This window comes from Nanorana parkeri, unplaced genomic scaffold, assembly GCF_000935625.1.
Source record: "Nanorana parkeri isolate BGI_ZX_2015 unplaced genomic scaffold, ASM93562v1 scaffold170, whole genome shotgun sequence".
NCBI classification, from domain to species: Eukaryota; Metazoa; Chordata; class Amphibia; order Anura; family Dicroglossidae; genus Nanorana; species Nanorana parkeri.
Genome location: NW_017306438.1, coordinates 666,171 through 678,878, shown reverse-complemented (window position 1 = coordinate 678,878; position 12,708 = coordinate 666,171). Strand labels below are relative to the sequence as shown.

General features: G+C 40.4%; 1 protein-coding gene across 1 annotated transcript in view; it reads right to left on the bottom strand.

The window, feature by feature from the left end:
• Positions 1-12,708, bottom strand: part of RPGRIP1L (RPGRIP1 like) — a 210,623-nt gene that overhangs the window by 63,708 nt on the left and 134,207 nt on the right. The window contains exons 22-23 of the mRNA XM_018554730.1: positions 2,896-3,058; positions 2,041-2,132 (exon numbers count right to left, since the gene is read on the bottom strand). Coding sequence (XP_018410232.1) covers positions 2,041-2,132; positions 2,896-3,058 — 255 coding nt within the window. The remainder of the gene's footprint in view (positions 1-2,040; positions 2,133-2,895; positions 3,059-12,708) is intronic.

Below are 12,708 nucleotides of genomic sequence, written 5' to 3'. Positions count from 1 at the left end.
GAAGTTGCTAGAAAAAAAGCTCTGGGACTCTGGTGTGCCTGCGAGCAAGATTTAAGTCAGTGAGACTCTATGCTGAAGATAAGCAAACTTGATTTTATTATATGCTGAAGATAAGCCATTATTTGCTGGATTGCCTGTTTAAGCAATAACGGCTTTGAGACTGATCCCTGCATGCTTACCATTGTGCCAAGTCCCCCAAATATCACAATATACATAAAACTATTCATCCCCACACTGCTACCTCCTCATGTATCACTTGCCCTACCCTTTTAGATTGTAAGCCCTCCCTACCATCTTGTCTTGAATTGTATTGTGATTGTAATGTCTTCCTTTATATTGTAAAGTGCTGCACAAACTGTTGGTGCTATATAAATCCTGTATAATAATAAATATATATACAATTTTGTTTTGGCAGCGTTTTCATGGGAAAGAAAGGCAGAGTGTGAATTATTTTATGCATTCTTTTAGGTATTGCAAATTATGAAGTTTAACATGAATTAAAAACACTGAGATAAATACCCTGAAGATGTTTTGAGTTTTATTAATTTTTAGCTGTTGCTATTAGGAAAAAAACAATCCACTTCCCTCAATTGCTACATAAAACTGATTACTTTTCTAATACTAAGCTGAACTCTGGGCTCAACAAAAAATAAAGGTTGCAGAGGTTATTCCCTAAGATTACTGTAAAGTGATGAGTTAGATGTAAGAAAAAAATGTTGCCTGTTTGCAGCACTATTGTCCTACGTTTTTAGATCAATATTGGTTCCTTGATCCCTCCTCCCCCAAGCTGCAACCTAAAGAGCACAATTGGATGTAGATCTATCTTGCACAGCAAGCAAGATCACAACATGCCCCCTTGATCTCTGAATTACAAGGGATTTTGTGACACTTGCACCATTTCTTTGAGCATTCAAGGAGCTGTGTCCATGCCCATCAACATCCTCTTCGTTTAGTTAACTATGCTAATTATAACATTAGAAGGCCCTCCTGTAATCGGCATGACAACTCTGCAGTAGTGGTAAGTATGCAGAAGTATGTTGGATGCAACTAAGAAAGAATTTGTTGAACATCGTGTACAGCAAAAACAATCTATTGAATATATTTAGAATGGAGTCTAAAAGTGGGGCACGGCCTTGTGCTTTTATCAGGAGTCTTGCAAAGTAACACTCCAATATACAGTATATACCGTATTTTGCGGTCCATAAGACGCACCGGACCATAGGACGCAGGGAGGTCCGGCGCGCCTTATGGAGCACTCGACAGACTGTAGCTTCTGACACAGCTTCTATGACAGAAGCTGTGACAGAAGCTGCAGTTAGTGACCGCTGAGACAGGTGGCGCTGTAATCATGATGTAATGATTACAGCGCCACGGTCTCAGTGATCACACAGAGCAGACAAAGAAAGTCCGTTCTTCGTCTGCTCTATGGTGATCTCGATCGTCGCCGCTGCTCGGTTTTAATACGAGTGATCTCATTAGATCACTCGTATTAAACGAGCAGTGGCTCCTATTGCTGAATACGATCGCCGCCGCCGCTGCTCGGCTTTAAACGAGCAGTGGCTCCTACTACTCGCCCGGCGCCCGAAACTGCATGTCTCGGGCGTCGGGATTCGCTCCATAAGACGCAGGCACATTTCCCCCCTCCTTTTGGGGGGAAAAAAGTGCGTCTCATGGAGCGAAAAATACGGTAGTATGCACTAGTATATAATACTACTAATAATTTGACAAAGAAGTTACCAAAAGTAGATATACAGTATGTATACAGACATGAATTGTCATCTAAATGTGGGTCTAAATATGAATTGTGAAAAAGAAACAAGAGAGAAAGCGAGAGAGATATTTTCAAGCGCTATATACACATAGACGCACATTAGTTTTGTGAGGGAGCAGGTATTGACTAGTCCATATGGAGAGAGGCAATCACTGTGGTGTTAATCAATGTGCCTAAAAATTTATAATTATGTCCTGCAAGATGCATTTTACTACATTGAGATCCAAGAAACTACTAACCAGGCAGTAAAATAGAAGCATTGTACTTACTGGTTTCACCTCTTTAGCTGCAGGAATGATGCAGTCATCACTGTCAGTTGCTGTAGATTCATTCCCATCAGTTGTTTGTTTTCCATCATGATCTAGAAAAAGTGCAATGAAATAATAGATTTTTTATTTAAAGTAAGAATAAACTACTGAAAAAAAACAAAAAAGCTACAATGTTAAATATCAGTGATACTAAAGCAACAGGTTCAGATGACAGCTTTTATTTAGGATGGAGGAGGGGGACAATAGCAGTTGTACAAGGTTTTCACATTTGTACATTTTACTCCTTATCAATTGTCCAAAGTTGGCAAGCCAGAGGATATATTCTGCCATAGATACGAGCTTGTCATTCGATGCAGTGGAAGAAACAGAGCCCACCTCGACTTTAAAGTTGAGACCTGCAGGAAGCTTCAGCTGTCTATATCTTTGGATCTACTGATTTTTTTCATTAAAGCTTTAAAGCAATGTCTCAAAATGTCCCCTTGGTGAACATTTCTATGCTATCTCAAAATGTCACCTTATCTTGCACTACAGAACAATGAATCCCTACGGGATAATGGGAGGGGTTTAGTAGGTATAGACCAATGGGCAATAGACCACTGTGGAGGGCTTGCACTGATCCTTGCAACTGCAGCCCACAAAAAGGCATGTGCGGTCATTCCACAAGAGGAAATTAGGAGCGGAGTACATTTCTATTAGATTAACATGTATCTTTCAATATCTGCAGGGTATTTAAGAGGATACAACATAAGGAAATATGCATGTATTGCAGAGGTGCAGTACATGCTTTTTTTCTTATTTATTTTTGTTTTATTTTGCCCTGACATAACTTGGGATGAGTGTAGTTGTTTTTAGTACCTTCAGCTTCCATATCTTCAGATACTTCTGTTTCATCACCTGATGTGTCATAGATTTGGGCTTCGTATTGCCCATCTGAAAGTTGAGAGCTTTCTTCATTGTTGTTTGGATAGTTCTTCAGTGCTTTTTTCAGAGGTTCCTCTTCTGCAGATTTATTATGTTCCTTTTGAAAAAGAGCATATATTATTATTAAAAAGGTTAAAGCTTTAGAATGTCCAAAAGACTTTCTCAATTTTGGCAATCCTCCATGGGCCTCAGTTAAACAACGTAAAGTACAGAACAGTCAATTAGATTCCTAATTATTCTAATGCAAGCAACAAAAAAAGGTACTGAATGAAAGGTGATCGTGGACAACACACATTACTTTCTGCAAACTAACTCTTTTTTTAGTTGGCCCATGCCCCGTCGTGCAAGCAGTCTCAGATTTTATGCTACAACGCACAGCCGTGTCATGAGTGTAGCTTGTGGCTCACTGCACGCAGTACTTTTTTTTCAGTACACATCATCACAACGCACGGCATTGCGGTGGTGTAAACTGTGCACATCTGTGACAAGACAGATTGCCTTGTCTTGCGTTGGGGCAGCACTGGAAAGAACAAACCAGCCAGCACAGCTGCAAGACATTCAGTGTGAATCAAGCTTTTGAGACAATCCCAGTTTCTGAAGATTTGTCAGGATTTCTTGTTTCTACAACCGTACATATATTTCACTTCCCCACAGTTGCAAAACCAGATTTTTGTGCTTATGTTCAAGTCAGACCAGTCAGCAAAAGTCTAGGAAATGAGTGCACAGGTAGAGCCCACCTGGGAGTAGATGGAATGAGAAATTCTTATCAGTAGGGTCAATAAAGTAAATACTATCTTCTATGGAGACTGTCAAAGGTTTATTGAGACACAACTGCTGACTAAAATTCAGCTAGTGGGGAATTCTAGAGAAGGGAGGATTTTGCTTCGACAATAAATCCTATGGAAGATTCCTGACACAATCAGAAATATTAGACATTTCTGTATCAGATTTTGCTTTGGAAGGGTTTAATGGACCTTTTAAACCTTTGTGATCAGGAGGAACAACAAGCTGCACTAGCCGAGTCATAAAGCCTGGCTAAACAGGAAATACCTCCACTAGAAATAATCAGAGCAGAGTCAGAATTGGCTGCCAGCGCAAGTGATTAGGAGTAGGAACTGTAAAAAGCGCAAATGTAAAAATATTTCCTGTGCCAAGTTAAACCTTGCAAAATAGATGATGATTAGATGGGTCGCCCACAGCCACTTGACAACCATCCTTCTGATTGCAGCCAGACTGAGTTTTTGCTGTGGTCATACATATGTGTCTTTCTTGCTATATTACAAGGTTAGTAACATCCACATAATTGGTTGGATTTTGAGTCAGACTGCTGCTCTTAGATGCACCCCTGCCTGTGTTTTTTTTCTTGTGTTTCAGCTCTACATACCAAGTGGGAATAGCATCTTTAGTGGCTGCCTTGAGAAACATTTTCATTAGGTTGATACATTAGGACTGATCCTAGGGACTAACCATCCTCCCCTTAGGGGTTTACATTTTACTGAGCTAACTAAATACAGATGGATTGTCACATTGTCACTGCTAACTGCAGGAATATCACAGAGGAGACACCAGTATATTCAATACATTGGGAAAACTTGTGCTCTTTTACTGACTGGAGAGACTTCCAGAATTTCAGTATCCAGGCTGAAACTACCAGCAGCTATTGATAGTTGAAACATCTTTCAAATGATGAGAAAACAGCAGAGCTGAAGAAACCATATATACTCTCCTGAGGACAGTAAGCAAAACTGGGCAGGAATGAGCTGGGAGAGGGTATAGCCGCAAGGGGGACTGTCTTTTCAGTTTTCTATGTGCCTAGTGTTAATTTAAGGTGGCATTAAAACTCGAGGTTGCATATTTATCACCAATGTGTGTCCCTCAATCGATAATAGAGAAAATCTCTCCCTTTCTAAATGCTATAGTCACATTTTATCACCTATAGTTTATCTAGTTTTTATATTAATTTTTATTGCAGGTCAGTGTGACTGGAGTTCTGCTTTAATAAATCAAAGATATAAATGATGATACATTAAGGATACAACTTTTTACTCACTGCAAAAGGGACCTACCATGTTGTTTATTTATCCTGCATGTTGTTCAGCAGGTAGCTCAATAAGGGCAGCAACTCTCTATACCAGAAGTATCAAACTGATCATTTTATAATGGCTCATGTTAAGTAGACGGAGAGGGGCAGATTCAAGGAGACTGCTAGCATTACATATGGCATACAGTATGGATTTACCATATCTGTATGTGGCTTCAATACATTTACAACAGAGAAATGGTTAATTTGAATTGCATGAAAAGTAAAAGCTGAAATCGATATTTAATAAGCACTAACTTGATTAACACATATGCAATGGAAGTAAGGAGAAAGGAACATAAATAAGTTCCTTAAAGAGACAGGCACAAATAAGATAGTTGTCACCAAAAGGCTTACCTTAAATCTGAGCTAAGTAAAGCTGGATTATGCATATTCTTGATAATGTTAAAATAAAATGTTTGCAGTGAGATGGTATTACTAAATAATCCTGGGTGTTTGATGATTGTCACATTTATTAAACTAATATGAACATTTTCCTGCAAGTCTTTTGCTTAAAAAGGCTAAGACATTGATGCATTTTGTCAATATCAAGCCTCTCAGTAAAGCACCATTATAAACTATATGATTAAAGTCAGCCACGTTCAGGATTTGTTTTTTCTTCCTCGCTATAACTATTCTACTTCAATTTTCCTTAATATCCTGTCAGAGAAAAATATAACGCTCATTATTTTAAATTGTGTACATTATGTACAATAGTCAATGTTCTATTTCCAAGAGGTTAGCATGATATAATTTCTGGTATTTACCTACATATGGTTCTTTGCCCTCCAGGTACCAGATCACTCACTCACCCATAAAAACAGTTAGATGAATGAAGCATGAACAAGGTTTCAGTTTAACAGGTGTGATAACAGAAATGTATTATAGATTCTAATACATATTTTGAAAGTTTTCTGGTATAAATGAAGGTTTAACTAATGCTCCCATCTTACAAGTCCTAACTTTACCATGACTGTGTATGCAAATTCGGAATAGAGTGGTAGGCTGGCATTTCCAATATCAAAGTAGTTTAAAGCTGCTAAAATAAATCCAATGATGGTTACATGTGCATACTGTTCTCAGGAATTCATTGCTCTCTGTTTAACTATATGGAACCTTGACTTTGTGCCTGACCTAGCCATCACCCTCCTGACTCTGCTTTAGTCTGTCATTTGCCTTGACCATGTGTCTAAAGACCTGCACTGCCCTGGCATCTGTTCTGCCTGTTGCAGGCTTTTGCCCCTGGATAATGTGTGACAACTGCTCACCGGGCATTGATTTTAGGGGCTGCCATGCCAACTGGTCATGCTGATATTTATGCATGAATATTTACATGCAGGGGTGAATTCCACAAAAAAAACAAAAGGGGAAAACAAAGTCTTCTTAGGTGGCTGTCTGACCAGCTCTGTTACCATCTACTTCTCTCCTAGATAACATTCCCATATATATAACATATCATAACAGGTGTTAGAGGAGCATGTTCACATTTTTACATGCTAACATGTTAACATGTTAACATTAGGATTTCCAATTAACTATGCACACTGCTATACACTTCTAGCATGCTTTGCATAAATTAGGAATACTCTCTGAAGGGCTACTACAACCTGGGTTGGCAAGTAAACTATGAAGCAGACCACCCGATAGTCTACATGGGGGTGTTTTTCACAATATATACATTCTTTGCTTAATCAACATTTAAAACTTTACAAAGGATTCCTAAAAAGACAACGCAGCAGTGCACACCTGCAAGCTACAGGTGTGCACTGCAGAGGAATGACATGCATGGGTGCCATCCACGAAGGAAGCCCCTTCTAAAGCCCATGCACAAAAAATCTCACCTATTTGCCAGGGCCCATGCTGAAAAAGAAGAAGACTACTGGGACTCTGTACTCTGGAGTGATGAGACCAAGATCGATGGTTTTGCAACTGATGGCTTCAAAACTGTATGGCGTTGCAAAGGTGAGGAGTACAAAGAATAATGAAAAGGTGCCTACAGTGCAACATGGTGGTGGCAGTGTCCTTCTGTGGGGCTGCATGAGTGCTGCTGGTGTCGGGGAGCTGCATTTCATTGATGGTATCATGAATTCACAGATATACTGCTCTATATTGAAAGAGAAGATGCTACCTTCACTCTGTGCCCTTGGTCGTCGTGCACTTTTCCAACATGACAATGATCCAAAACACACATTGAAGGCCACTGTTGCATTTCTAAAGAAGAACAGGGTGATTGTGATTCAGTGGCCAAGTATGTCTCCTGATCTGAACCCAATCGAACACCTATGGGGAATACTGAAGAGACAAGTTGAGCATCACTCTCCATCCTGCATCCAGGCTCCAAAAGAGGTCATTCTTGAAGAATGCAAAAAGATAGATGTTGCACTACATAGTTACATAGTATTTGAGGTTGAATAAAGACATTAGTCCATCAAGTCCAACCTATTAGGATCTCATTCTAGGAGTACCCGTACCCCTGTATATTACGGTCCCTTAAGAAATCGTCCAAAAGTTTCTTGAACAATTCCACATTATTTGCTGAAATCACCGCCTGTGGCAGTGAGTTCCAGACCCTAACTGATCTTACTGTGAAGAACCCCCTTCACCGCACTATGTTGTTAACTTGTTCATTCCATGCCTATAAGACTTGGTGCTGTTCTTTAAAATCATGGAGGTCACACAGAATAGTAGATGTAGTAGTTTTTGTTGTGGGGTGTATTAATTTTTGCTTCAGCCAATTTGAGTAAGTGAAGATTCTGTAATCTAAGTCATATTATTAAAAACAATAGTGAGTCGCCTCCACATTGGCTCCTTGTATTCATCTCTCCCCCTCATAGTATATATGCAAAAAAAGGGGGGGGTTTGTAGAGAGGGTTTGTGGAGAGATATATATCGAACCATGCTTAAAAGTATAATAGATTTATTTGGCATACAAAAATATTGGTAAAATTCATAAATATCATTGTTACATACATAGATGGTTAATGACAATCCCAGTTTGAACAGCATAATTCATCCAATAGTACATAAATTGATAAAATTCTGATACATATCAGCCATGATTCCTTCCAAATGATCCATTCATTATAAAATTTCTCCAAGGTGTGTCTATCAATGTGTATCTCAAGATAATCGTCTCAGAACAGTCTAAATCACATTTACCACATTGTAAGCCACTCAACTGGCAGAGAAATGAATTGGAACCAAGCATGTTTAGGCTAAGAGTAAAATACCCCTTGAAAATAAATTATAGCGCCTTTTGGCACCAGAGATGTATTGAATGCTATATAGTAGGAAATCATAGCCGATGAGGCACCCTACTATCTAAAAAAGCATTCTGCACGAAAATAACAATAATAAGAATATTAATAATAATAACAAAAGAAATAATGAAAAAGAATATGGAAGTCGGAGGCAAAGTGGATTCCTGACTTGGGATACACTTTTCCCTCTGGGACCTGGGAAGGTGCTCGGATGTATACGTTTTCAATTCGACGACTCATTACATTGGTTCCTATGAATTAATTGAACAGACGGGACATATCCTTTAATAATAATTAGAACAATAAAGTATAATATGACGGAAATTAGGATAGATTTTGCAAATCCCATACGGGAAAGATATACAGTTGGAACAGCGAAGTGCAGTTTTATCAATTCATTATATTAACCCCAGTAGTCCAATGATTTCCCATGTAGTCACTAATACTGCCATAAATTAAATACGTTCACTGAATGGGTTGGAAACCAATACAGGCATATGAGGATGTGTATCCCCACTGGAGACTGGTTGCCTCATACAATGTTAGGCATGGGGCATTTGAGCTCGATGGAGTCCTCTCCTGGGACCTTTGGACTTTATTCCCTCATCCCCCTGGCCGTTCCATCGCCAAATGCTCACCGCACCCGACGTGCTTGGACAGATGTCCATTTGCATGCAAAACGAGGGGGCGGCCCCTAGGGATCGCTTCCCTCGTTACCCTGGTAGCGGTGGGTGGGGACCACAGGGTGTATGGAAGTCCACATCGCCGATAGGCACCTGGAACACCTGTGTCCGGTGCTTTCAATTCGGTGATGGGGGTTACTTAAGGGGAGGGATATCATTGGGGCTAGTGTGGAGAGCGCACCATTCGGAGCTGCGAACTGAGGACAGCACACACATCTACTTCTCATATATCTTGGCTTCAAACCAGGTACATTTTCCCACTTCCCCTTCCCCTTTTTCAAATTGAGTTTTGATTGTCACCTTGTTTAGGCATTGATATTTGTTGCTGTGTCACCATCAATGGGAATTTCACACACCCAACAGTAGTGGATAGTAGTATACACACATGTCCCACCTGGGATTTGGGAAACACATAGCAAACTGATTAAACTATCGACACATATACATATATAGGGTTTATACACACCCACCAACAGCAAGCGACCTCACCCAAGCAAACCTAGGAGCGATTAATCACATATGTGTGTATACATACACATATAGACACCTTATCATATTATTTTTGGTATTCAAATACACACATTGTCACTCATAGTTGATTTTGCCATACGTCCCTCATAGGTCGCCGTTCCGAATGGGATCATATTGTGGCTCTCTCCCACTGCCTAGGGTATTCCTCCCTTTAAAACCCCGGGGTCCGGGTAGAGAGAATGGACGGTACGTGATGGCAGGGCTACCTCCAGCCACCCACCTCGTGCCAGCCCTACTCCATGTCGACCCACCTCCAGGTACTTGATATAGGTGAGTACCTGATGCCTGTTCCAGGTGTGCGCTGTATGCACACAGGGAGAATCCCGACAATGGGTCTCTCCCACCCCCCATAGGCATGATATCAAGATGGGCACGCCCAAATGAATGATATACAGTAACTACATGCATAATTTCCATTTGCTAGATGAATCGAATCCCCTGAAGAAGCTTGAATGCGAAACGCGTAAAAGGGATGAATCGTTCTGAGACGATTATCTTGAGATACACATTGATAGACACACCTTGGAGAAATTTTATAATGAATGGATCATTTGGAAGGAATCATGGCTGATATGTATCAGAATTTTATCAATTTATGTACTATTGGATGAATTATGCTGTTCAAACTGGGATTGTCATTAACCATCTATGTATGTAACAATGATATTTATGAATTTTACCAATATTTTTGTATGCCAAATAAATCTATTATACTTTTAAGCATGGTTTGACCTTAACCTTACTTTCATGTAATGAGCTAAACAAATGCTCTATATTAAACTGGGTTTTGTAAAATTTTGCAAATTCTTCCTGTGTTCACTGAGATGCTGATTAAAATCTTACTGTTCAAAGGGGTGTACTCATTTATGCTGAGCACTGTATCTGATGCTTTCAAACTTTTTACCTATCAAACAGTCGCTGTGGCACTGCATTAGAAGGAGAGACAAGTATTATTTTGCCACTAAATGAACATTTCGTTCCAAAAGCAGGCTCTCTCCCAGGCTCTCAATTGGAGCTAACAAATTATGCTCACTGCCAGAAAGTTATTCATTATTTGGATGATTTTCTCCTTATTGGGTCACCACTGAAAGCCCCTCATGACGTTCAAGTTTTGTTGACTATTTTTCAGGCTCTTAATGTTCCAGTGGCTTCCCATAAGGTGGAAGGTCCTCCTAAGACTATTACCTTCCTGGGTATCACCCTAAACAATAGACAAGCCAGCGTACCGCTTGATACGTTGAGCAGAATCAGGGAGGCTATTCATATATTGATCTTGTCCCCAGTCTGGTCCAGAAGAGACCCACTGTCCCTCCTGGGAATGCTGAATTTCGCCATGAGAATTATTCCACAGGGTAGGTACTTTATCTCTAGACTATTCCTTCCGCCTCTGACCGCAGCACAAATGTTTGTATTAATGTTGCTGCTTGAGCAGATCTGGGTATATGGGATGAGTTTCTCCATCACTGGCACAGGATTTCTATGTTTATCCCGCAAGCTTCTGTGTCCTCTTCTCATGTAGTCACGGGTGCAGCAGCCTCTTATGGTTACGCAGCCATTTTTGGCTCCCTCTGGTTTGCCAGCCTCTGGCCTGATGAGGATTAAATCCTTCCTTTTCCCCAAACATCATCATTGTTCGAGATCTACCCCATTATAGCGGCTGCCCATGTGCGGGGCTCCTTTTGGTCAGGTCACACCGTGGTGTTTCACACAGATAATTTAGCCACAGCAGAAATCATTACCAAAGGCAGATCCAAGTCCCTCATTATTATGTAGTTTCTACAAAGATTATTCTGGCTGTCTTTGCAACACAGATTTAACATTTCCTTTGTTCCCTATGTTTTTAATGTGGCAGCTGATGCTATGTCCAGGTTTAATTTCCATGTTTTCTTCAACAGAATCACAATGCGGACGTACGTGCTACTCCAGGACCACTTTACGCATAGCTTATTTTGGACTGAACAAGCATTAGGCTAATGTTGCCAGACTCACTAACATGTCATTCTCTTGGAATACCCACAAGTCGTACAACACAGTGTGGAAAACGTTCCATATGTTTCAGGTTACATTCCCCACCAGGGGTCCTAGTGATATCAAGTATATTCTGGCCTTTATTTCTTATTGCCATTCCGACCTGAAACTTTCTTATAATACCATTAGGGTATATATGGGAGGGATTCAGCATGTATTGTCTTTACAGTAAACCTGACAGACCCTCACTGTTCGCAGAGCATCCTGAACCATTCTTAAAGGGATTCAGAAATCCCAACGTACATCCCCGTTTACCAAGCTACCCATTACGAGTCAGATGTTCTGTTGCAGGTCTATCAAGTTGGACAGATCCCCTTTCGGTGTGCTTCAGAGTATGGTTCTGAAAGATGCCATATATAAAGCCTTTTAGGGTTCCTGAGAACAAGCAAATTTACACATCCCAACCTAAATTCAGCTACCCTACTCAGGAAACAACTGATTCATTTTCCAGAATATTATATTCTGCAACTTGAATGCTGCAAGACCAGTCAAGTAGGGCAGCCTGTGTAGGGAAATTAAGATGTTTGCCACTTATAACCCCTGGTGCCCATTAGCAGTTTTGGCCACATTTGACCACCTTGTCTGATAAGCCTGTGGATAGGCCACTGTTCCCTTTTCCATTTGCTCCTATTACGTTGACACAGTTTGTCCAGCATGTTCGTACATTACTTTTACAGCTGGGGCTTAACCCCAAACAGTATTCTGGCCATACTTTTCATATAGATGCAGTGTCTGCTACATCCTGGCACGAGGTCCCAGGCCATGTGATCAAGCATTTGGGGAGGTGGGATTTGTCATGCTTTATTACATACATTGCTAACCCACAGGTAGAAACGTCTAAAGCTTACTCCAAACTGGCCAAATAATGTGGTAACAAATTTGTGATGTTGGCAATAAATCTTTCACTACAGGTATGTTTTTGCCCCCTTTTTGGCATACTGTCTACCCTGAACATGGCACACCCCAGTTCAGAATATTAAGTTTCAGTATTTCATATATATTCATAGACTCCTAACACAAGTTGGAAGGCTAATTTGTTAGCCTGAATTTGTGTTAGGCTCTCTCAGAATATATCAGCCCCCTCCTGCCATACTCACCTGTCCATGTTTCCTGCATCTCCTCTCTCCCTCCCCTTTTCTACATTATTTACACATAGAGTATGCCT